Source organism: Strongyloides ratti (genome assembly GCF_001040885.1).
Source record: "Strongyloides ratti genome assembly S_ratti_ED321, chromosome : X".
NCBI lineage: Eukaryota > Metazoa > Nematoda > Chromadorea > Rhabditida > Strongyloididae > Strongyloides > Strongyloides ratti.
Genome location: NC_037309.1, coordinates 3,804,197 through 3,829,993, shown reverse-complemented (window position 1 = coordinate 3,829,993; position 25,797 = coordinate 3,804,197). Strand labels below are relative to the sequence as shown.

At 19.8% G+C, this 25,797-nt stretch overlaps 7 protein-coding genes across 7 annotated transcripts; 5 read left to right on the top strand and 2 right to left on the bottom strand.

The window, feature by feature from the left end:
- Positions 1-271: 271 nt before the first annotated feature.
- On the bottom strand, positions 272-2,304 carry SRAE_X000082000 (Fimbrin; the record flags this gene model as incomplete). The annotated part of the gene is made up of 3 exons (XM_024645210.1): positions 272-1,023; positions 1,138-2,203; positions 2,257-2,304. The coding sequence occupies 3 exons, from the start codon at positions 2,302-2,304 to the stop codon at positions 272-274; spliced, it is 1,866 nt and encodes a 621-aa protein (XP_024510691.1).
- A 6,646-nt stretch (positions 2,305-8,950) lies between these two features.
- Positions 8,951-9,786, top strand: SRAE_X000081900 (Hypothetical protein; the record flags this gene model as incomplete). The annotated part of the gene is made up of 2 exons (XM_024645209.1): positions 8,951-9,601; positions 9,661-9,786. The coding sequence occupies 2 exons, from the start codon at positions 8,951-8,953 to the stop codon at positions 9,784-9,786; spliced, it is 777 nt and encodes a 258-aa protein (XP_024510690.1).
- A 1,250-nt stretch (positions 9,787-11,036) lies between these two features.
- SRAE_X000081800 (Phosphatidic acid phosphatase type 2/haloperoxidase domain-containing protein) lies at positions 11,037-12,619 on the top strand (the record flags this gene model as incomplete). The annotated part of the gene is made up of 3 exons (XM_024645208.1): positions 11,037-11,618; positions 11,665-12,041; positions 12,499-12,619. The coding sequence occupies 3 exons, from the start codon at positions 11,037-11,039 to the stop codon at positions 12,617-12,619; spliced, it is 1,080 nt and encodes a 359-aa protein (XP_024510689.1).
- Positions 12,620-13,104: 485 nt separating this feature from the next.
- Positions 13,105-16,907, bottom strand: SRAE_X000081700 (Glycoside hydrolase, family 18, catalytic domain and Chitinase II domain and Glycoside hydrolase, catalytic domain and Glycoside hydrolase, superfamily domain-containing protein; the record flags this gene model as incomplete). Its single annotated transcript, XM_024645206.1, has 4 exons — positions 13,105-13,874; positions 13,915-14,323; positions 14,376-16,542; positions 16,603-16,907. The coding sequence occupies 4 exons, from the start codon at positions 16,905-16,907 to the stop codon at positions 13,105-13,107; spliced, it is 3,651 nt and encodes a 1,216-aa protein (XP_024510688.1).
- A 3,529-nt stretch (positions 16,908-20,436) lies between these two features.
- SRAE_X000081600 (Sodium-and chloride-dependent creatine transporter 1) lies at positions 20,437-22,617 on the top strand (the record flags this gene model as incomplete). The annotated part of the gene is made up of 5 exons (XM_024645205.1): positions 20,437-20,629; positions 20,762-22,090; positions 22,144-22,244; positions 22,295-22,468; positions 22,522-22,617. The coding sequence occupies 5 exons, from the start codon at positions 20,437-20,439 to the stop codon at positions 22,615-22,617; spliced, it is 1,893 nt and encodes a 630-aa protein (XP_024510687.1).
- A 628-nt stretch (positions 22,618-23,245) lies between these two features.
- SRAE_X000081500 (Hypothetical protein) lies at positions 23,246-23,896 on the top strand (the record flags this gene model as incomplete). The annotated part of the gene is made up of 1 exon (XM_024645204.1): positions 23,246-23,896. One exon carries the CDS (start codon positions 23,246-23,248, stop codon positions 23,894-23,896), a length of 651 nt encoding a protein of 216 aa, XP_024510686.1.
- Positions 23,897-24,345: 449 nt separating this feature from the next.
- Positions 24,346-25,124, top strand: SRAE_X000081400 (Domain of unknown function DUF148 domain-containing protein; the record flags this gene model as incomplete). The annotated part of the gene is made up of 2 exons (XM_024645203.1): positions 24,346-24,822; positions 24,885-25,124. The coding sequence occupies 2 exons, from the start codon at positions 24,346-24,348 to the stop codon at positions 25,122-25,124; spliced, it is 717 nt and encodes a 238-aa protein (XP_024510685.1).
- Between the last annotated feature and the right edge of the window lie 673 nt (positions 25,125-25,797).

Here is a 25,797-nt window from a genome sequence, read left to right as displayed (position 1 = left end):
ATATTTAACAAAACATTGAAATAATAATGTTTTAAATATTTAATCAAATATTTAATATGATCATTCTTTTTTTTTTTTTTTGTTAATTGTAGCAAAATAAATTGAGAAATAAGTGAACATTAAATAAAATAAGTATTTAATTATATGTTAAATTGAATATGTTCTTAATAATAATTCCATTTTTTTTTTCTGAGATAATTAGTTAAAGAAAGATATTAAATTATATTTAAAGTACAACTATTAATGTTACTTCATTAATTGAAAAAAAAAATTAATTAGTATCAGAAACTGCAAATTTGGGCATGTAATCACGAGCCATTAGACATGCAAAAACAGTCATAACCATTTTTGGTTTAACTTCAACAATATCTTCTGGTAAAGCATAAATTTTTGCACCAATCTTTCTTCCAGATGAAATAGCATATTTAGCATTTTCAAGTTTTAATGAATCATCACCACTTTTTAAAATGTCATAATTTATTGTACCAGGAGCAATTGATTCAATAAGATCAATTACAACTTTACCATTTGATATTGATGGATCTTGAAATGATCTGATAGAGGTACTTTTACCTGAATCAGATAATTTTTTATTTACCCATGATATAATTTCTTTATCTCCAACTAATGTACCATCATTCTTATTAGTACATTGTGAAAGAATAGTTAAGGTATATGCTCTCATAAGTTGCCATACCAAGGCTAATGTTAATGTTGTATTACCATCATATAAATCTTTACCTTGAATACCAACAAGTGAAAATTTAAGTTGCCTTCCTAAGTCGACAGCATAATTACAATTTGATATTTTATCCATCATCTGTTGAAGTTTTCTAAAAACCTGAACAACACATTTCCAATTAACTATTCCCGGTTTAATTATATCATATAATTGGAATATAACTAGTCCATCTTGAAGATCACTATACAACCAATTGACAAAAGGTTTAACTCCCATACTATTCATCCAGTTTCTGTATGTCTTTTCTTCTCTTGTTTCTTCAATAACATTTTCTAATTGATCTATAAGTAAAAAAAAATTTTTTTTAATTAATATGTATATTAATAATATTAATAAAATTAATTTTATATTATATAATTTAATTGTTAAAAAAAAATATTTTATTTTAAACTAACCAATTTCATCAGCACCTGGTTCAGGAAGATTTGGATGTTTATTAAAAAGATTAGCAACAAAAGCTAAATTTAATTTATAAACACCATTAGCAACATCATTTGGTGTTACAAATTCTCTACAACCAATTTTATCAGCTTGTATTAACATTGCTTCTGCTCTTGGAACATTTCCAGAAACTGATAATGGTGAAAGAGTTACATTAAATCCTGGTGGAGCAATTTGATTAATTAAATGTGTATAAATTTCAGAATCAATAACATCAGTAGTAAAATTTTGTAAACGTCTTTGACATCCAGCTTTTTCAAGATGATAATTAACCCATCTTAAAAGAATTTCTTCTGGTGAAAGTCTTCTAAGATCATCTAAAGTTTCACCATCTTTAAGAAGACGAAATAGACCAGGAACATTAACAAGATCAATTTGATTAAAAAGTCCAATTCTAATAATTTGCCATAATAAACCAAGAACAAGATGTTGTTTTCCTTTACTTAAATCATCAGCATCAATATTAACAATATTACAACCAATAGCTTGAGCTGACATCAAACAAAGTGTTAAATTTTCAAGTTTTGTATAAGTATTTAAATTTTTTTTATTAATAACTCTTTCATCAATTGTATCAGGAACAGCAAGATTTATTAATTTACAAATAATTAAACCATCATTAATTTTTGTATATAATTCATGTGATGCTGCATTAACTGGAAGTAATTTTGATAAATCTTTATCATCAGATAAATTACTATTAATCCAATTTGAATAAGCAACTTCTTCTTCAACACGAATTGTATGAATAATTTCATCACCTCCATGTTCAGCAAGACCATGAACTTTATATGCACCTTGAGCATTATTAATTCCTGTTTTCCATGAATTAGCAAATGAATTTTTTTTTTCATCTAATTCATCATATAATTTTTCAAAATCAGAATATTTTAATTCACCTGAACCATTGAAGCGTCCAAGTAATTCTCTAATCTGATAACCAGGAAGGTCTATACCAACTAATTTTAATGCATCTTTGACCTCATCACATTTAATATAACCAGAACCTTGTGGTGTAATCTATAACAATAGTAATAAAAATAAAAAAAAATTAATTATATATATTTACTTACAGAAGGAAATTCACGAGATACCTCAGCAATTTGTTCTTTTGTAAGCATTATTTTTTAATGTTTTTGCGAGATTTCCTCTTCTAAATAATATAAAATTAATATATTTAAAAAAAAATAATAATAATTTCAATAAAATTTATTAATATAATAATTTATATTTTAAAAGATAATATATATAATATGACAATTAATGATAAAAATAAATGAAGTAAAATTTTTGTAACATTAGTAACATAAAAAGATAAGATAAGTATTAATAAAATGAAATATTACAAAAATAATCAGTAAAATTAAAAAGATAATAAATAAATGAAAAGCTTTTAAATATTTTTTTTTATAACTAAAACTTAAGATAATATTACAACATTAAACGGGATGATCAAGTTATTATGTATACTACTGAAACAACAACATAAAAAAATAATAAAGTATGGAGGTAAAAAAAATGTTTAAATAAAATTTCAAGATTTTATCTTTTATGAATGATAAGTTAAAGTAACTAGAATAATATAAAAATTTTTATTTAACCAATATACAATAATTAGTTTTAGTTGATACTTATTAACTTTAATAAAAACATAATTATATCATTTTATTCACAATAGTTAATATTAATATTATTATTATTTGTATATAATTTAAAAAGCGGTCAAATTTTATGTATATTTTTCTTTTTAAACTAATAATATATATTAAAGAATCAATTAATATTAATAAACTTATATAAGATAAGCTTGAGAAAAAAGTATTTACATTAAATAAATGGAAATATAATATATTTTCGTATTTTTATCTTATTTAAAATAATTTTACCTAAAAGTTTAGATAACTAGCTTTATTATTTATAGGATTTTATGAGGTATTTTATGAATTAAGAAATTTTAATAACAATAATAATAATAAAATGACAGTTGGAAGAAAGAATTATATTTTTATTGGATTTTTGTATTTATTATTTAATAATGATAACTATAAAAATTCAAATGAAGGATATATTTATTTATTAATAAAGATTTATAGATAATATTTATTTATATATATATATAAAATAATGGTTTATATAATGTAAGTACTCAAAAACAGATGAAAAACTAACATATGTGGTATTTTTAACTTTTATAAATAAAAATGAAAATGACCTCATATAGTTGATTTAAAAAAGAAAGTAACAATAGGATGTACACTTTTATATAATATATAAGAAATTAAATTATATTAATATTCAAGAAAAAAAAAAAACTTTCTTTTTATCTTTTTATTTCTTAAGAAAATTAATAATAAAAAGTTTTTTTTCTTCATTTTTTATTTTTATAAAAATAATACATAAAAAAAAAGGAGGGACAAGTTTAAATTTAAAAACTAATATAAACAATACATAATAAATATATATATATAATATATCTAGTTTGAGGTAGATAAAATGGCAAAATATTAGATAATACAATACTTTTACGACAACATAATAGATAATAATTTAGACAATAGAAGTAAAATTTTAAAGAATAAGGAGATATTTTAAAATAAAAAGAATAGATTTCTAAAAGTACAAGGAGACTATGTATGTATATATATATATATGACATAATATAAATGTCCAGAAATTAGTCAAAAATAGTCCAACTACTAAAATTTCCTCCTTTAGATACTATAGTATAGTATTTTATTTATATATATGTATATTTAATAGTAAAAATAAAATACAATTTATCACTTATTTTATGGAGTGTCCAGTAGATTATACTACCAAATGGTTTTATAAATTGCTTTGTGAACAGCTGCCATATAAATATTTTGTTCCTTTAAAATATTTTGTGCCTTACAAATATACCAAGATTAAATTTAAAGATATTAAAATTAAATAATGATATATGACATTTTAAAAGAAAATTACAATTTAAATTATATTTTTCTTTTAATGAGTATATATATATATACATATAAGGATAAATAAGATAAGAAATATTTATATAGATAAAAATATTATAAATAAATAATAAAGATATACATTTAATATAAAATAGTTTTATTAATATTGTATTATTAAACAATAAAATGTATAACAAAAACAATATTTTTGATTTTAAAGTGAAAGTAATTGATACATTTATATATACTTTGTTAAATAAAGATAACCATGAGTCATCTAATTTATATAATTTTGTAATATAAGTAAATTTCCGACTAATGATTAATGTATAATTGTAATGATTGAAGGTATGACAAAAATAAAATGTTCCTCACTAAAATTGAATATTATATTCGTGACACAAGGACATAGTATATTTATACCATATAAGATATATTTATTTAAAAATACTATGCGCAGTCATAAGAATGATGAGTCATCATAAAAGAAATTGTTAAATAACATTAAAAATATATATATATTTTTTTTTTTACAAATTTTCAAGAATAGATATTTACTTATATTACAATTAAATCTTTTCTTTTTTTTAAAATAATTTTTAAAAATAATAAAATTATATATTAAGATATAATTTTTATTTTTTTTTTATCAACCATAAAACTTTAAATTTATAAAAATAAAAAAATATAAATATAAATAAATTCTATATACATTTATTTTTGTTGTATAAAGGTAAATAATCGCTATCAAAAGAAGATGTGTATTAGTGAAGATTATTATGGAAAAAAAAAGAAGCACTTTTTTTAACAAATAATAAATTAGGACAGAAAAGTAGAATTTTTTTTTATGTAATAAAGTAAACATATTTGGTGAATAAGATATTGTCTTTGTTATCATAATGTGTCAGTTTTACCTTAATAAAAAAAAAATCGTACAAATAATAATATTATTAATAATGTACAAAGGTATTTGCCATAAAAATATTACAAATATTAATATTATAATGACTAAGTGATTGATTATAATAAAAAATATAATTATGTGATATTTTTCTTTATGTTAAGTGGAGTGATTTAAAGAAATAAAAAAAAGATAAATAATTTAATAATAATCAAATACTTTTATCAAATAACAGATTATGGTTAGAAAAAAAAAATGTTGCAAGGTAAAATATACATTTAAAGATTAAAGTATTCTTTGTAATTTCAACTCATATTCAACTTAAAAATCAATAGACAAACAAATAAAAAAAAAAGAATTGTTAAAGTTTAGTGAAAAGAATTCTTTTAGTATATTACATTCAAAACGGAGATTCACGTTAATTGGAAGTATATATATGTATTAATAAAACTTTTAAAATATTTAATTGTTAAAAGAGAATAAATCATGACAAAGGAACTTTTTTTTTTAAATAATATTTTAAAAAATTAAAATAAGATTTTTAATTTTCGTGTTTTAATAATATATCTTGATGACTAATTTGTTTTTTATATAATTTTTTAATAACTTATAAATAAAAGGTGTTTATGGATATGATTTATTTAAACATGTTTTATTTAATGTATATATGTGTTAAATATTTAATATAAAAAGGAATATATTTTGATTTTATATTTTTATTTATAAATTTATGTTAATAGATTTATGAGAGATAATTTTAATAAATTAAAAAATGATCAAAATAAAATGATTAATATAAGAAAAAATGTTAAAAATTGTAATAATAATTGATAACAAAAATTAAATCATCTATAAAATAAAGCCATTTAAAATTCTACATAATATTATAGTGATGATAAAAGGTAAACTGGTATATACATATCCATAATAATAAAATTATTTAATAATTTTCACACCGGGAGGGATATTTTAAGAATTAATATATACTAAAATAGGAAGTAATAGAAAAAGAATGTCAATATAATTTATATTAAAATATATAAATTTAGAAATTAGAATTACAACAATATAATAGTTTAAATTTTTAAAATACTCTCTACAATTATTTTTATGGATAGTCATCCATTAATTTAGAGATTCATTTTGATAAAACTTTTAACAAAGTCTTTGTGAAAGTAAATATATGTTCAAGCGAAGCGTAATCAATGTCTATAACATATATATACTATTAAAATTTTGAAACATCATAATTAATATTATACAATAAATGAACAAAAATTTTATTTGTAAAACTTTATTCAATTTTTTTTAGTTAATGTACTTACAAGAGAATAATTTCTTTTTTTATTTTCAGAATTTTAAAGTAAATAAGAGTATAAGGAGAAAAAAAAAAGTAAAGTACATTAATAAATTTTTAGAAAATGATACTTTAAAAGACTTTATCAGTAAATCATTATCAAACTAGTTATATCTAAAATAGGGTTATTTAAATATATAAAGCCCTTTTCAATTATAAATTTTTATGGATTTTTATTTTACAAGTATATATTATTATAGCTTCTCTTAGATAATAAAAAATTTTAAAAATATTATATAAATAATAATAATAAAAAATTTAAATACAAATGATATAGCTAGTTTTGCTTATCATAAGGTACATTATATTTATATAAATATGTAGCGTGAAAAAGTTTTTAATCACAATAAAAATGAAAGAAGATTAAAATAGAATTTAATAATATTTATATTTAAGAATAACATATTTTTTTTCTACGTAATATGTAGATGTTAAAGTTTATTTTATTTTTCACTTTATTATTATTTATATTATATATAAAAAGTAATTAAAAACTTTTAAATTTTTATTATAGTATAAAAATTGAGTTTTTAAAAGTGATATATTATCAAATCAAAGTGATAATAAAAAAAACTTGATATAAATTCATACTATATAAACAAAAAGAAATAAAAATAAAGAATTATACTTTTAAATGAAACTATTTTTTTAAATGATTATTTATATAAAGAAATATTTATATATATTAATTTGAAATTTAATACCTAGATTACTGCTAATTCTCAATTAAGTATTTAATACCATAAATAAACTAGAAATGAATAAAAACATGATTTTTACAATTTTAAAGATTTAAATACTTCTTTTTTTGTAAATATATTTTGTTGTCAATAATAAACAAATTATCATAATTTTTATTAAAATATAATAGATAATTATTTAAAAAATATTTGTAGAAAAAAAAAAGAAATTTTAAAATAAAAACATATATAGTTGTGACAAAATAATATATCATATAAATATATTAATATAATTTAAAAATTTTTCCATATATTTCTTATTAAAATAGTTTACTCTTCATGGTTTTTTTTTTTAATTAACCTTTTACTTTACACTTTTATAGTTCCGGTAACAAATGAATATCTTGACAAATAATAAAGTAAATATTTATTTTTTGTTTACATAAATCAATGACCAAAACATTCATCAATACAGTGAGAAAATCCTCAATTATAAGAAGTGGCATTTATATATGATTGTCAATGAATAAAAATTAATACTATTTAATTCTATTTACTTTTATTCTAAAAAGGTAAAGATATTTTTTTAATAATTAAGAAAGAATTATCATAAGAATAACATTTTCTATATTCTATTTTATACAAATAACTTTTCATTAACCTGAAAAAATATTTTAAAAATATTAAGAAAAAATAATTTTTTTTTTCTTTTAAGAATATAATCTATACAAAAAAGCGTAATAAATTTTATTACTTTAATGGTATGTCAAATGTAGAATGAAATAATTTAATTTTATTATTACATTTATGTAATTTGTTATCTATGATATCAATAAATTTAATAAAGTTATGGGTTGATATTTTTTATTACAAAAACCATTTATTTTAAATCAAAAAAAAAATTTTTTAAAAGTTAAATTTTAAACAAGTTTTAATTAAACTATTTTTATTATTTTAATATTTTTATCACTACAAAAATACAAAATTGATAGTTTTATAGGATGAAAAATTTATTTATAACTTTAGAATGATACTAATTAATATTTTTTAATAAAACCTTGATTCTAACTTATAACAATTTTTAATTAAAAATTTCCTAATGGCATTTCCTTCTTCTCTTTTATTATATTGAGTGCACCATTAAATTACCTACTCATCGAAAACAAGTCATTGTAATTATAGTAAAAATATTAGTTAAAAATTAAACAATACTTTTATGCGAAGGTCAGTTTATTCTTCTACTTGATTTCTTGCTTCTTTTGCCTTCATAAATTTATTATTCAATCTTTTCTTTGTAAGCTTGATATATTATATATATTTATATTAAAATAATATTTCTTCTTATATTTAAATATATATATATATACTAAAATAAATATATATATATATTTTTAAGGAAAAACTTTTCAAAAGTAAAATTTATGTCATTAATTTTTATTCAATATTATATGTCTTTGAAGAGTCATTTGCTAAATAACATTTTAAAATAAAATTTCCGAATATTTATTTCGGGTACCTAATTATCTAAATGTAATCAGATACATAAAATACAACATTTTCTTGTCATGTTTATTGTAAAATAATACAGTTATATATAAAAATAGTAATTTTTTATTATTTCAATAGATTCATCTCGAAACATATAATTATAATTCATTGAAATAAAAATGAAAGTTTTTTTTTTACATTTTGCCCTTTTTTTCTTGATTATATATTTTTTGTAACATAAATTTAGATGTATTTAATTTTTTTAATTTTTATTGAATGTTATATGAAAATAAAAACTTGATTTAATTATTTTAAAATTCTTAATTTATCGAATTAATTTTAATCTTATTATTAGATACTAAAACTTTATAGTAATTTAATATTTAAGTATAATATTTATAAATGATAATCTTTAAAATTATTTTTTTTCTTTTTATACTAAAAATTGGGCATTATCATGCATTAACAATTGAAGAATCAAGAAAGATATTAAATTTACATTATAATAGAACCCAACAATTTGAAATTAAAAATACCAATCAAACAGTTTTATTTAATGAGGATATAAATGATCAAAACTATGAAAATAGTAATCAAACGTCTATAGATAAAACAAGTACTGATATTGATATTGTAACAAATAAGAATGTTGAAAATGTTACAATACCCCAAGATAATGTTGATGAAATGGAAGAAATTGATAATACAAAAACAAAATATACATTATCAGAAGAATTATCACCTATGCCAAAAAAGAAAGTTGATGATGATAAGAATACAATAATAAATTTATTATATGGTTCTAAGGCAAAAGAAAAAGATGAAAAAGAATCACCAACAATATTTGAAGAATTATTTATTGATACATTAACTAAAAATTTAAATAAAAAAAAAGAAAAATTTTTTGATAGTAATTTTGGTGATGTTTCTATTGAGGAGTCATTTCAAACACTTGGTAGATTATGTCATAAATTTCTACAACATTATCGGTATTTTTGTGTTGAACAACCAATAACTATACAAAATGAAATGCGTTGTCGCGGTTATCAACAGGTATGTTAAAATAATTTAAAATTATATATATATCTTTTATATTTAATTTTAATTTTTAGGATTGTTCACATTTTTTTAGACCTAAAAGTCCTTTACAAAGAATAACAGAAAAATTACAATCAAATATTAGATTGGGATATTATAAATTATATGATGTGCAAAAAACTATGAGTCCATTTATTTAAATTGATAATGACATCAAAAAATATTTTTTCATCTACATTTCTATTTGGTACAATAAAATTAATAATGAAATATCAAAAGAAAAAAGTATTTTATAATTTTTTGTTTTTCAATTAAACAATTTTTATAAAATTGTATATTTTATTAATGTAAATATTTTTATATTTTTTTTTTGTTTTTTTATATTTAAAATTTATTTTAAAACGATAGTAAATTTTAAAAAATTGGAATAATGCTTTAGAAACCTTTTGAATTTTGTGATTATTGTAACTATTTATATAAATTGCTAGTAAATTATGCGAAGTAAATTGTTTGCTAAATTTTTTTTATCATTAATTATTGAATAAATATACGTTATACATACCTACTTTAATAGTTTTTTTTATCATTACCATTAATTTATAGATATATATTTTATATTTATTACCTTCTTAATATTATTAATTATTTATGCTACCTTTTTTTTCAAAAAAATTATATATATTTTTAAACTATTTTTTAAAAAAATGCTTATATAATTTTCTAATAATTAAAAACGTAAAAATAACATAGTAAATTATATATTATAAATAAAGATAATTTAAGTATAAGTTATGTTATGTTTAACAATATAACACAAACGTAGTTGTTTATACTAAAATAATATATTTATTATAAAATGTTCTATTAAAAAAGAGTAGAATTTCAAATATTTTCAACGTTTTATGTTTGTAGGAAATTTTATGTTGTTAGGGAAGTAAGCTACTTGAATATATTTATTAAGTATAATAACAAAAAAAAAGTTATAATCTTATATATATACTTTTTAAGAATAATAAAAATAGTCTTTATTTATATTTGACAGAAATTAATCATACAAAACATTATTTTACTTTTACAAATTGTCTTTTTTTTTTAATGTTAATATATTATCTTTTAAAGTTATTTAAAAAATCTTTTATTATATAAAACAAAATATATGTCTTTTTTTTCTATCTTCTGGTAGTTTCATTTTACTATACTATAAATGAAGATGCCTTTGTTTTATTATTTGGTATTTTTATATCTTCTTTTAATAATATTTTTATCTAACTAAAATTTAAAGTATTTTCAGTTTTCATTTTAACAAAATATTTACGCTTACTGTATAAAGCTTTTTAAATTAATTATTTTTTTTTTAAAATGTGAATATTTAAATTAAAATATTTTATAATTTTTATTATTAAAATTAATGTATTATTTTAATTAAAAATATTTTAGAATAAAACCTCTAATGACACATCTTTCAATAATCAAAATTTTATGTGACTTATTAATTTTTATTCTTTGTGCAATAACATTAATAACTCTTCATTTATTTGGTAAACCTTATAAACGTGGATTTTATTGTGATGATGAATCAATAAGATACCCATATCATGATTCATCTATATCCAGGCAAATGTTATTTGCTATTGGTCTGTTCACTTCAATAAGTTTTATTATCATAACAGAAGTATTCCGTTATTCAGTATGGGAAAAAAAATATCCAAATGCTTTCAAAAATTATGAATTTAAAAATCGTTCAATAAGTCGCTTAATTGTTCGTCTCTACAATTTTCTTGGTTTTTTCTTATTAGGGGTTGGTTTTAATCAAATAATGGTTGATATTGCTAAATATACTGTTGGAAGACATCGTCCATATTTTATGGATATTTGTAAACCAAATATTGGATATAATAATTGTCCACAAGATCATTCTTATATTGATAATTTTATTTGTACTGGAAAGAATGGCAATGATATATATGAAGCACAATTGTCTTTTTATTCTAACCATGCTGCTTTTTCATTTTACATAGCATGGTATATATCTGTATGTTAAATAGTAAAAAAAAAATTTATTCAACTATTTTTTTTAGATATATTTACAAGCAAGACTTTATAAACCATTACATAGTAAAATATTACTACCAGTTATACAATTTTCTTTATTTGGAGGAGCATGCTATGTATCATATTCTCGTATTAGTGATTATAAACATCATTGGTCTGATGTTTTGTTTGGAGCAATAATTGGAAGTGGAATTGGTATTATAAATGCAATGTATTTTACAAAAGTGTTTGAAAATCGTGAAATTCTTCCAAGTGATAGAAAATTAATAAATGACGATATTGAAATGGAAGAAGGACATATTTTTAATCAAACAAAACAATCTCAAAATATGGATAACCAAAAAAATTGTAGTGGATCTCAAAAACAAAAAAATAAATCGCAAGAAAATATTGTAAAAGAAAGGCAAGATAAATTTAATGATTTTGTCCCATCTTTTGTTAATCCAAATGTTCCTCCACTAGCAAGACCAGAAGCATAGTACATACAAAGAATACTAATGTTCTTGATTTTTTTTTCTTAACAAACTTATTGCTTTATACTTTTTTTTTGAGTTTACTAATTTTTTAATTTACGATTAACTTTTATTTTTACTAAAAAACCTTCATGTTAATGAAAAATAGTGTGATTTTTCAGTAATCACTTAATATGTTACAAAATTGAATCAAAGTTTTTAATTAATGTATTTTTTTTTTTTTGTATTACAAATTTCTTACATTTTTTGCTTTGTTTCTGTTTGAAATCCCAAATTATCAGGCTTAAGCTTTAATTTTTTTTTTCATTACTTAAAGTAAACAATTTTTTTTTTATTAAAAATTTCTATCATATTTATTGTAATTTATAATTAAATTTTATTTTTCAGGTCTCACTATATATCTTCTAAGGTACCATTGATATCACCATATGATCATGATCGTCATCATTTAATAGACCATCGTATCATAAAACCACCTGTTATGTCATCACGGAAAATAGATATTTAATTAACAATTTATTTAATTTTTTTCAATTAAAGTACATACAAAAAAAAATAAAAAATTTTTCTTAAAAGTAAAGATAAACATTTAACATTTTAAAAAGTTACTTAACTTAAAATTTATATTTTTAATGGTAAATTTTTTTATTTAATGAATTTTAATTGTATATAAATAAAGATTTTAAACACGTGATACGTTTTTTTTAAGTTTATAATATTTAAAAAAAAAAAGTATTTAAATATAATTTTAATATTATACTTAAAGTTGTAGTTAACACAGATTTATGCTTGTTGAACAAAAGCACGTAAAACGTATGCTAGTTCAGTGCTTTAGAAATATAATTTTATTTGAGATACATCGTTTGTCAAAATTACATAAATTTATACTCATTAATTCAATATATACATTACAAAATAAAGTAATCAAGATAATCGTTTATTTATTTTTTTGAAATAATAAAACTTCACTTATTAAAAAAAAGTATTTTATATTTAATTTTGACACAAAGCTTCTTTCGTTGACATTAACAAAGAATACATTCCTTGTTTACATTCATTTGAGAAATCATCATCATTCAATGAATTAAATATAATTCCTCCTAATTTTTCTCTCATAATGTATTTTAATTTGTAGAATAGTGTATCTTGTGTTTCATAGGTAACCTCTTCATTAGTTGATAAAATACTTTTACCAGATATTGTATCATATGAAACTTTCATAATACTACCTGTTTTTTTTAATTCACTACATAATATTTTTTGTTCAACTTTTCTTACCATTATTGGTTTGGTTGATTTTGATACAGTTAAAGTACTTTTAGTAATTTCAAAATCTATTGGTACTGATCTTCCATAAATTGGAATATTAAGTAAAACTTTTTTTGTATTTATTCCTGCTCTCTCCCATGATTGAATTGTTTGTTGTATCAATTTCATATCATTTTCATTATTCATTTCTGTTCTTGTTGATGTAGTAAAATCATTATTAGCGTCAAGAGATAAATAATCAAGATTATTTAAAACATTAACATCATATAATTGTGGTACATTTTCTGCCCATGAAGGAAGTGATACACTAATAGCTTTTGAACAAGGTGATAGTTCTAATTCATTAATTAATTTATTGCGCAAGTTTATTATAAATTCACTATACTTCTTTTTCATATTTGGATTTATTGCATTATGACATCGAAGTTCAAGTCCTTGAAGATTAAACATTTTTAAATGATCTATTATTTTTTTTGATAATTTTTCTGGGTCATCTATAAAAAAAATAATTATTAAAGTTTAATATTAAATTACCAAGTAAAATTTCAAAATCATTTTTAGGCATAAAACAGGTAACAATTGTTCTAACTATAATATTTTTGTTTTTTTCAATATCTCTTGAAAGTCTATTAGCTAAACTTTTAGCATACTCATCTCTAAATATTATATTTCCATTTGGTAATAATAAAACATCTTCAGTCAAAATTTCATCACATTTAGTGTAAGGAATTTTTTGTGGAAGTAAAGGAAATTTATCTTTTTTATGTGGTAAACGATAAATACATATTGTTTTATATTTTCCTACACTTTTAGAACATACTTCAGCTGTATTTTCACTTTCTTCAGTAATATTTGTTTCATTTATTAATTTTTTATTTTCATTTTTAGTATCATACAATGTTGCAACGTTATTTTGATATTCTTCTTTACACTTATTACAAATCTTAATAAATAATTATTTAATTTTTTTTTTGGTTAAAAAAATTTATACTTACTTGTGTAGAAGCAATAGTTTTTAAAATTGGATAAGGATTCATTCTTGGACAAGTACCATCAATATTATCTAATTCAATATTTTTAAGAGAAATTCCATTAAATTTATTTACAGAAATCCAAATAGCTTTCATTCGTGCACTCTTTTCATTGTCATATGAAATAAAATGTTTTCCATCAACTATATATGGAACACCCATATCTTTAACAAATTTTTGAATAGTTTGATTATTTTGAATTATTTCACAGATTTCATTTTGACTTAAACTTAATTTACTTGCATCTCGTAAATGTTGACTTCTTAAAGCAATTGGTCTACCAAGATAATTGTTATTCATATTATTTTTTAATACTGATTCTTTCATTTCAACTGATTGCCCACCAACTGAAAATTCAACAATAATCATATTAGGATTAACACCTCTTCCAACCCAATCATTAACAACAACATCTGTTGACATTTCTTTTTTTTCAAGTAAAGGTGAATTATGTAATAATGTACTATGATGGCTTGTTTTTTTATTATCAATATCTTTAAATTTATGAGCTTCTAAAATAAAATAATCAACAGCTGTTACCATTTCATTAATTTGATAATAGTTATTATAAATATTATATGGTAATATACTACAAAATAGTTGTTTTTTTAAACCTAATGCTTTTTTTAAATCAAGTAAAAATTTACTTAATGTTGTTCCATCAAATGAACTTGAAAACTTTTCTGAAGTCCATGCTATATTAATATGATTTATACCATATGTTTCAACAAATTTCAATAAATTTTTAATAAACTTTTCTCTATGAATAATATTTAATAATAAGCTTCTCCAAGTTACAGAATTTGTTTTATATCCAATTGTTATCATAAGATAAGGTTTAACATCAACATTCCAATTTTCATAATCTTTTATAAATTTAAATGATTTATCAGGTATTTTGATATCACCTACTGTATTGAATGTTACGTCATCAATTGATATATGTGAACAATATGAAGGTTGTAAATTTTCAAATACATTTCCAACACTGGTACTTGGTGTAACTTTACAAATTCTGGTACATTCATTATTACCAATTAATGCAGTATGCTTAGAACATTGAAAAATTTTTGATACAACTTTGTGAAGAGGATATTTACCTAAACCACAGTCTCCTTCAGTATCATCACCTTCCATATTTGTTAAACCAACACCACTATAACCATTATTTGAAATCCAACGTAATTTATTAAAGAATGCTTCATGTTCAGCATCAACATACTGATAATATAATCCATTTGTACCAAATATAGCTGTTGTTTGTGAATCAACATCATATATTAAATTATTTTTTTTTTCATCATTTTTAGTCTCTCTTTTTGTAATTGCTGAATTTTTGGATTCTTCTAATTTTGATGGATCTTCAGTTGATGATAGAGATTTATCATTATTTACTACATTTGTCATGTCAATTTTTTCTGTTGATCCTTCAATGACATTCATACTTAAACTTTTAAATTTACTATAATCAATTTTATGATCTTTTGTTTTGCAAACTTCAGAATATGTATAATATCCATTATGTAATCCAGTAACATTTGACTTTTTAAATTCATTTTTATGAAGTGAACCATGATGAAAAGATGTATTATTTGATAAAGAATAACCTCTTGCCCAGATATTTAAACCAACAACAATTTTTGTTTTGGGAACATTATAAAGTTTATTTGCTTCAGAAACAACTTTTGATAATGCATCATAATCAGGAATTTGTGGTGATGTATAAAGTGGATCTATATGTCTTACCTTATCATCTTTTGAATTGTGATTTGGATTAGGTATTGTAATGAACAATTTATCAACTTTTGATGAAATTTTTGATAAATTATCTTTTAATTGTGATATCCATGGAGTATTAATTTTAACAACAATTTGAAGTTTTTTTCCATTTAATTTTGATGAAGCATCATTTGTTGCTACTTCCCATTCATTTAAAAATTTATGAAAAGTTTTTGTTGACAAAATATTATAATCTGTACGAAGGAATATACCATCAAATGACCATAATTTCATTAATTTTATTATATTATCAATAAATTTAGCTCTATGATATTCAAATTCAAATAATCCATTTTTTGAATTATATATAATATCAGCTAACAATTTAACATTATTTTTTTCTTTCTTAACTCTACAAAATATTTTAATTATAATATTAGATAAAATTAATGATTTTTAATAATAATCTTACATATTAAGAATTTGATAATTTGTATAGCCATTTAAAATTATACCATCATTAACATTTTCAGATATTATTTGCATTTTATCATCAACTTTCATAATTCCATAAATTATATGAGTACAATTTAATTCATTAAAATTATCTTTAGATAATTGAACATTATTTTTAGGATATGTAAAACAAAAAAATGAACAAGAATTTGTTGAAGGTGAAGATAAAGTATTCTTCTTTACATCATTGTTATTCTTAATTTCTTCCGCATTTGATAGAGAAGGAAGAAAAATAAATGAAAGTAATGGAAATATTAACATTCTTCAATAATGCAACATATCTAAAATATTTATTTTCTTAAATACTTATCATGTTATTTATAATCAATCCTTGATTCAATAAACATCTTTTATTTTAAAATATAAACAAATTTTTAAACTTCAATTAACTTTTCTTCCTCTAACATACACAAAAAAGATATTAACAATTAAAAATTTTTTTTTTTTATTATTATCAAAATATGTAATATAAAAATATAAATTTAAAATACCATTTATTTTTATATTTTGAAAATAAATAATTTTTAGAAATCTATTTTCTTCCTTCTTTTATATTATTATATTCATCATCTTCAGAAAGGAAAGATCCCTCAAGATGATAAGAAAAATTGAGATATATATATAAAAATTTTTTTTTTCACACATTTATTATATAAAAGTATAACAAAAGAAAATAACAACTTGTATTGAAATAATTAATTATTGCAATTAAGAGAAAATCTTTTTCTTAACCACTTCCTTAGTAATAAAAATTTTTATATGTAAACCAAGTTAAAAGTAATTACAAATCTTTTCTTTTTATTATTTCTTCATTGTGTTAAGATATTTTGTGATAATTTGATTGATTTTTAAATAATAATAAAATTATATTGTTAGAAAATTTTGTTATTTCTTCAAGAATTTTAATACATTATATATATATATATTATTAATATAAAACATACGTTTAGGTAACAATTTTTATATAAATTATCTTAAGATAAGAAAAAGTAAAATTTAACAGAAATATATTTATTATATTTAAAAAGAAATAGAAAGTAAGTTACTATTATATATATATCAATTTAAAGAAAAAGAAAGGATTTTTGAGTATAATTAATTTGGTATGAAAAGAAAAATTTTTATTAATGATTAATTGTTATTAAAATAAAATTTATCCAATCAAAATGTTGATGAAAAAAAGATTATATATTAGTATTATAGAATAAATATTAAGTAAAAGAAAGTATAAATGTAGTAAAATTATTGCTTTTCTCTACTGCCAAAGTGTAGGTAGAAGATTGATAAGGATAATATGATAACAAAAATCATATACTTCATTTTACTTTAACACACTAATGTTAAAGTGATTGAGTAATAATGAGTTAATATATACCTTTATAATATAAATAGTAACAAAAGTTTATTAAAAATTGTGAATATCTTAGTTGTTAATAAAATTATCATTTATGTAACAAAATATATCACTAGTTTTTGTTGATTTACTAAATAATGTTTCAAACTATAAATCATTTTTATTTAAAATAAAAGTAATTATTATAATCATAATCATCATCTTATTTATAATAATTCAAAATATTACATATTTATTAATATTTTATTTCATAATATTATCTATTATAAATATATATAAATGAGTAGGTTTTTTTATTATTTTATGTAATGATCAAGTATTATTATTTATTCATTTTACACAAATATAACATAGATTAAAAATTTCCAAAATTATTTAAATTATATTCTTTCTTTTCTTATTTAATTTTCTATGGCACCTTCTTATTCTATAAAATAAAGAAAAATTTATTATACATATCTCTAAAATCACATTTATTTTGATTAATATTTTATAAAATACATTGTACTTTATCTGTTCCTTAATTATTCTCATTAATCAAAATAAAATTCCTTCAATGATCATTCTACCCATTTTATATATACAATACATATAATAATAAGTCTTAAAATATACCTTTTTGTTTAATTATAAATATTTAAAATTAAATAATTTTATTTACTTATTTGAAGCCATTTATTATATATTTTGTTAAAAAAAAAATTTTACTCATTAGACAATATATTTATATATATTAAGAAAATAGAGATTTTAAAACCATTAATGATATAGTCTATTATTTCACTATCCTAATATTTTTATTTATATAATTTTATTCTATCTTTTTGCCTAATCATTCATATCTAATTAATTTATTGTTCTTTCCTTATCTTTTTAAATTTTTTACATTATTAAATTTTTACTCCAAATTATGGTTAAAAAAAAATTACTTTTTCTCATTAACAATTACATTTCAAAGACAAAAAAAAATTACTATATATTTTTTTTTACCTCTTTATATTATAAAATAATTATATTATCATAAAATATTTTTTAATGGAACAAAAAGAAAAGAAATATATTTAAGTTTGTTTTTTTTTTCTTTGTTTTTTTTAAATTAAAAAAAATTTACATTCTTATTTTGTAAATATAAATATTTTTTATATTATTTCTTTTTATAAATTTCATTTTTCGGTAAAAATTATTATATCTTCAAATCTTAATAAAAATATTTAATATAATCATGATTCTTAAAAATTTTTCTTTTATCATTTTATCAAGCACGCTACCCAAAATATTTTTCATTCATTTTTGTCATCTAAAATATACTTAAAAATTTTTACAATTAAAACTAAAATAGTAGTTATTAATGATTAAGGCATCCTCCACCATACATTAGATTTATAAAAGTTAACATCAACAGTAAGAATAAACTTAAAGGGATATATATTTATTGTTTCAAGGATCTTCTTTATATATGTTTAAATAAAATGAAAGATAGTAATAAAAATTTTTAACATTTAATATGTCTCTTTTTAATCTTTTTTTTTTTTATTTTTATCAATTATTTATCTTTAAAATAAAGTATATAATTCTTTACTAAAATAGAAATGACCAAAATTATTTTTGTAACTGTCATCATCATCATCATCATTCTTTATCCTACATCCTTTTAGTGGGTTTATTTTTTTTTATCAAAATTATAATTTTTATTTATTCTTTATCTAAAGATAATTTATAAATTCTAATAAATACTTCATCCCTGAAGGCAAGAATCTTTTCTTTGTATTTAAAAAGTAAAGATAAGAAAAAGAAAATCTTTATAAAATCATTTTAAAAAAAAATCCAAAATTTTATAATACTTGAATTTTATATTACAAATTTTAAAATATATTAATAAAATTAAATAAATGATATAATAATATATAAAAAAAAGAATTAAAAAAAACATTTTTTTTTAATATTTTAGTATAAAATATTAATTATACTATTAATTATATATATTATTATTTTTTAAAGTTATATTTTAACTAAATAAATATTATTTATTTATTTAATTAGTACTTTAATCATTAAGTTATTATTTAAAATTATCCATCACTATTTAATATGAATGATCTTTTATCTTGAAAAAAAAAGAATAAATGTTTTTCTTTAAACTATTTGTAATGTAAAAGATTGAATAAAAATTTGCTATATTATATAATTAAATATATAATATTATTATAAAAAGATTTTGCCAATTATCTTTTGGTTCTTTAAAATTTGTCTCATTTATATTATTATATTTATTATCTTTCACTAAATATATTATAGTTTGTCTATTTTAATAAATTTTCTCTTTTACTTTAATTATTATTTACTTTTTAACTATTTAAAACAACTTTTAAGATTTTTGTTTTTTGATCTGAAGGAGGAAAGAAAAGATATTGTGTAATTAGTGTTAAAATGTCTGGGATGGTTGATGTTGTAATGAAAAAACCAAATCCCAAAGATGATGAATTTTATGAGGATATTGAGTCTAATGATAATATTCCGGAAAGAGAAAAATGGTCATCATGGGCTGATTTTATTATGTCATGTGTAGGATATGCCATTGGTCTTGGTAATGTATGGAGATTTCCTTATCTTTGTTATCAAAATGGTGGAGGTTAGTATATATATAAAGTTTAAAAATTATATATCATAAAAATTAAATGTTAAATTTTTTTTTTTAATTTTACAAAAAAATCTAAAATATTTAAACATTAAATTTTATTTTTTATTAATTTTTTTTTTATAGGAGCTTTCTTAATACCTTATATTATATCATTAGTTTTTTGTGGAGCACCATTATTCATACTTGAAACATCATGGGGACAATTAACTTCTGTTGGTGGTCTTGGAATGTTTAAAATTTGTCCAATTCTTAAAGGTGTCGGTATAGCTGCTGTTGTTATGGCATTTTGGTTAAACATTTATTATATCGTTGTTTTATCATGGGCATTAAAATATCTTTTTAATTCATTAAGTTTTACAAAAGATGTTCCATGGAGAACATGTGATCATCCATGGAATACTAAATCGTGTAGATCAGAATATGATCCAATAACATGTTCAAGTAATAGAACTATTGCTGAATTTTTTAATGTTAAAGCATTATCAATTGATCATATTCAAGAATATAAAAAACAATTTTTTGTTGGCCCAAAAGCAAATTGGACAATATGTACAACAGCTGATTTAAATACTGTATCACCAGTTAAAGAATATTGGGATCATGAAGTTCTTGGAATAAGTACAGGAATTGATAATCCTGGATCATTAAGAACAGATCTTGCTATATATCTATTCATTGTTTGGGCAATATGTTATTTTTGTATTTTTAAAGGAGTTAAATGGACTGGAAAAGTTGTCTATCTTACAGCATCATTCCCATATATTATGCTTTTCTTTCTCCTTCTTCGTGGATTAACACTTCCTGGTGCTTCACTTGGTTTAGAATTTTATTTAAAACCAAATTTTACAAAATTATTAGAATCAAAAGTTTGGGTTGATGCCGTAACGCAAGTATTTTTTTCATATGGTTTAGGATTAGGTGCATTAGTTGCATTAGGAAGTTATAATACTTATCATAATAATGTTTATAAACAAGCAATGACTGTTTGTTTAGTAAATTCTGGAACTTCTGTATTTGCAGGATTTGTTATATTTTCATTTATTGGTTTTATGGCTGGACAACAAGGAAAAACTGTTGCTGAAGTTGCACAATCAGGACCTGGTTTACTATTTCTTGCCTATCCATCTGGTATTCTTCAACTACCATATACAAATGTTTGGTCTGTTCTATTCTTTTCAATGGTCTTATTTTTAGGAATTGATTCACAATTTTGTACAATGGAAGGTTTTTTTACAGCTATCATTGATGAATTTCCAAAATTTATTAGAGCTAGAAAATATGGTAGAGAATTATTCATTTTAATAGTTTGTATAATTAGTTATTTATGTGGTTTAACTACTGTTACAAGTGGTGGTTTTTATGTATTCCAATTATTTGACTTTTATGCAGCTTCTGGATGGGCATTACTATGGCTTCTTTTCTTTGAATGTATAGCTATTTCATGGTGTGTTGGTAAGTAATAAGAAATTTATATTTTTTTTAAATATATTTTATTTTTTTTTTAGGAATTGATAGATGGTATGAACATATGAAATCAATGATTGGTTATTATCCAGCAAAATGGTGGAAATTTTGTTGGGTTGTTGCAACACCAGCAATTACAATGGTAATAATATAAAATAATATATATATAAATTAATTAAAATATATTTTTAGGGAGTTTTAATATTTGGACTTGTTAAATATAGTCCATTAAGAATTGATGCTTATCATTATGATTATCCATTATGGGGACATATCTTTGGATGGTTTTTATCGTTAAGTTCTATGCTTTGTATACCAATTTACGCTATCTACATTTGGTTTGTCACTGAAGGAACATTTAAAGAGGTAAAATAATATTAATAAAATAATAATTTAATAATGTATAAAATATATTATAGAAAATTGAAAAACTAGTTAGGCCAAAAGTAAAATTTTTACCTGGTGGTGGAATCGAATTAGAGGATAATGATATGGTGATGCGTGAATTTGAATAAATATTAACTTTTTTCGATCTCACATTAACATCATTGAAAAAAGCTTTATAATGAAAATTAAAAAAAAAAAAAATAAATATAAAAATAGTATAGTCAATGAAAAATGTAATGTGCCGTTTGAAAAAAAGAGTAATTTACAAGAAATATATTAAAATTTTCATCCAATTATCTTCGCAATTCCTATTACAGAATATGCATATATACCATATATATTGTAAAACTTTTCATTAGTTGTAGTACTTTTAAAATTTTATAGAAAAATTCTTTTATCAAGTACGTCATTCTTTTTATTACAATATATATATATATTAAACAATCAAATAATTTTAAAAATTTTCTATAATTTCAATAACAATAATAAATTTTATGATTGTTGGTTTATTAATATGCTTAAAATATAAATAATATAAATTGTATCAAAACTCAAGATAAATTTTTTAAATATAATAATATTTTATTGTTAAAATATCGTAAAAATTTCAATTTCAATTTCTTACAGTTACTTTTGAAAATATATTAAATAAACAAATAAATTTGTTTATTATTATTTAAATATTAAGCATTGTTTCAAAAAAGTATAAATAGTAAATGATTTCATTATATCAAACATTTCTCTTATCATTTTATTATGATTCTTTGGAATTTAACAAATATTTTTATTATATTATCATCCTTTAATTTTTATGTAATATTTTCATGTTCAAGTGGAGATGAATTAAGTATTATATCTAATCCAACATTCTCATTAACATTTCAACCACCAGCAGCTTGGACTTATCCCTTATCAAATGCTGAAGAAACATTATCATTTTTTCCTGGTCAACCAATGACACAAACTAGTGCACAAAATATTGCTTCAATTGATATGGAATCTGCTGTTTTAGGAGCTTTTAAAGAAATTGGTTTACCTCCTGATGGTATTTCTGTAAAAGCAACATACATACCACCACAATATCACGATTGTTACAAGAATAGTGCAGCATCAACTGAACTTCAAGCACTTAAAGTTGGTAGTACCTTTCAAATATTTGAAAATGGTGTTATAACACGTACAGCCACAATTGGTGGAGCTGATTTAACCTTTGACATTTGTCTTGCTCAATCGTTTGCTGAAAATAGTATAACATTGACCTATACAGATATCATTGAACAGGCAACTATCAAAATTGATAATTTTTCAGCATCAAAGTTTACAGTTAAACAACTAGCATCTATTGTAACAACAAAATTAGTATTTGGAAGAGGTGTCAAATTTCTTAAAGAAATTGTAATATCATAAATTTATAAATATTATGGATAAAAAAAAATAATTTATTTGATATAATTAAACATTTTTGATGTGATTTTGTTAAATTAATTTTATGTAATTGAGCGCAATAATATTATAATTTTTTCGATACATTAAACTCTTTAGTAATATTATCTTTTAGTCTATTATTATTAACAATGTAATAATTTTATGATATATAATGATTATTATAATATTTTATACATAAATATTTAATATGCCATTAAAAAGAATTGAGTAATAGACCAAATTAAATATATAATATGGGATAATGAAAAAAAAAAAAATTTTTTTTTGAAGATTATTGTTACAATTTATGATATAATAATTATTTAAAAAATATTTTATTTATTACAATTTAAATTGTTGAAAAAAATTCATTTCTGATATTGACTATTTTTTTTCTATTTGACTAAATTAATTTAGTTAAAAGTTTTATAATGTATAATACTTTTCATCTAATATTAGTTAGTTTTTTTTTTATAAAATTGATATCTTGTGAAGATAACATAAAGATAAATAATAATGATAATCAGAATAATTTAAAAAGTACTACATTTGAAGATAACATATCTGTTCAAATTATAACATCAACTATTTCTACAACTGATATAAACATTGAAACAACTATAGATCCAGTTAAAACATTATTTTTTCTTGAAACAACCTATAATACAAGTCATAATTTTTCAATAGATAATGATGATACAAATTTAACAACATATAGTATTCCTTTAAATGATACTATGATAAATGATAATGAATATCTAAATAATGATATACCTCAATTTTTGGTACTTGCAACAGATGAAGGAAGAAAAATATATTATGAGATTCAACAAAATTTAAATATGAAAAAGTACAATATTGATAAGGTAACTAGAGCATGGGCTCAAGAACAGGGTGAAACTATTAATGTATGTTTATAGATAAAATATATTTATTATTTTAATAAAATATAAAACTTTTTTTTATTTAGAATTTATATAATGAATATTTATTAAAAAATATTAATGAGAAAATTTCTCATATGAATTATATAAACACAATTATTACACAGTTACCAGATGAAGCCAAAGACATTCACAAAAAAATTGAAGACATACTTGATAATAACAATATAACAAAATTTGAAGAGGAAAAATTAATAACAGATCTTTTGACATCCGTTAATCAGACAATTGTTAAAGAATTAACAAAACTAAATTATAAAAGTTGACATTATATATATACATTTTTTCTTTTATACAATTTTTGAAGTAAACAAATAATTGTCAAAAAATTTTATTAATATATATGAGTTAATAAATTTCTTTTATTTTAATACTTTATCAACATTTACAAAATATTATTTGTAGTTTTAAGATAAAAAAAATATATATATATAAATATATTTATATACATTCCTTTTCAACGCAATTATAAATGCAATATATTCTTACATTAATCGCTAGGCTGATAGATGTTGTTAATATATATCATTAAAGATATTGTCAAGTGATTATAAAGACGGGTAAAATAAATTTTATCATTGTTTCCACCTATTCAAAATACATACATTGAAGTTAATTTATATTAATATTATGTTATTTATTATTATCATATCATAGTTTATTATTTGTTATATAAATAGTAGAATATACTTTTGGCCAAATATATATAATATATATATTATATTACTGCTTTATTCTACTTTTTTTTCTTTAAAAAAATATATAAAATAATTTTTATTTTATATCTAAATAATGTGATATTTGATGGAATGCACGTATTGTTGTCTGTGTTTCACCCTGTTACAAACAATTTTATAATTTGTCTCTGTTGATTTTTATTAAACATTTTCTATTTTTTTTTCTCTCTCTTTCTCTTCTAATTTTTAAATACATTTTAAA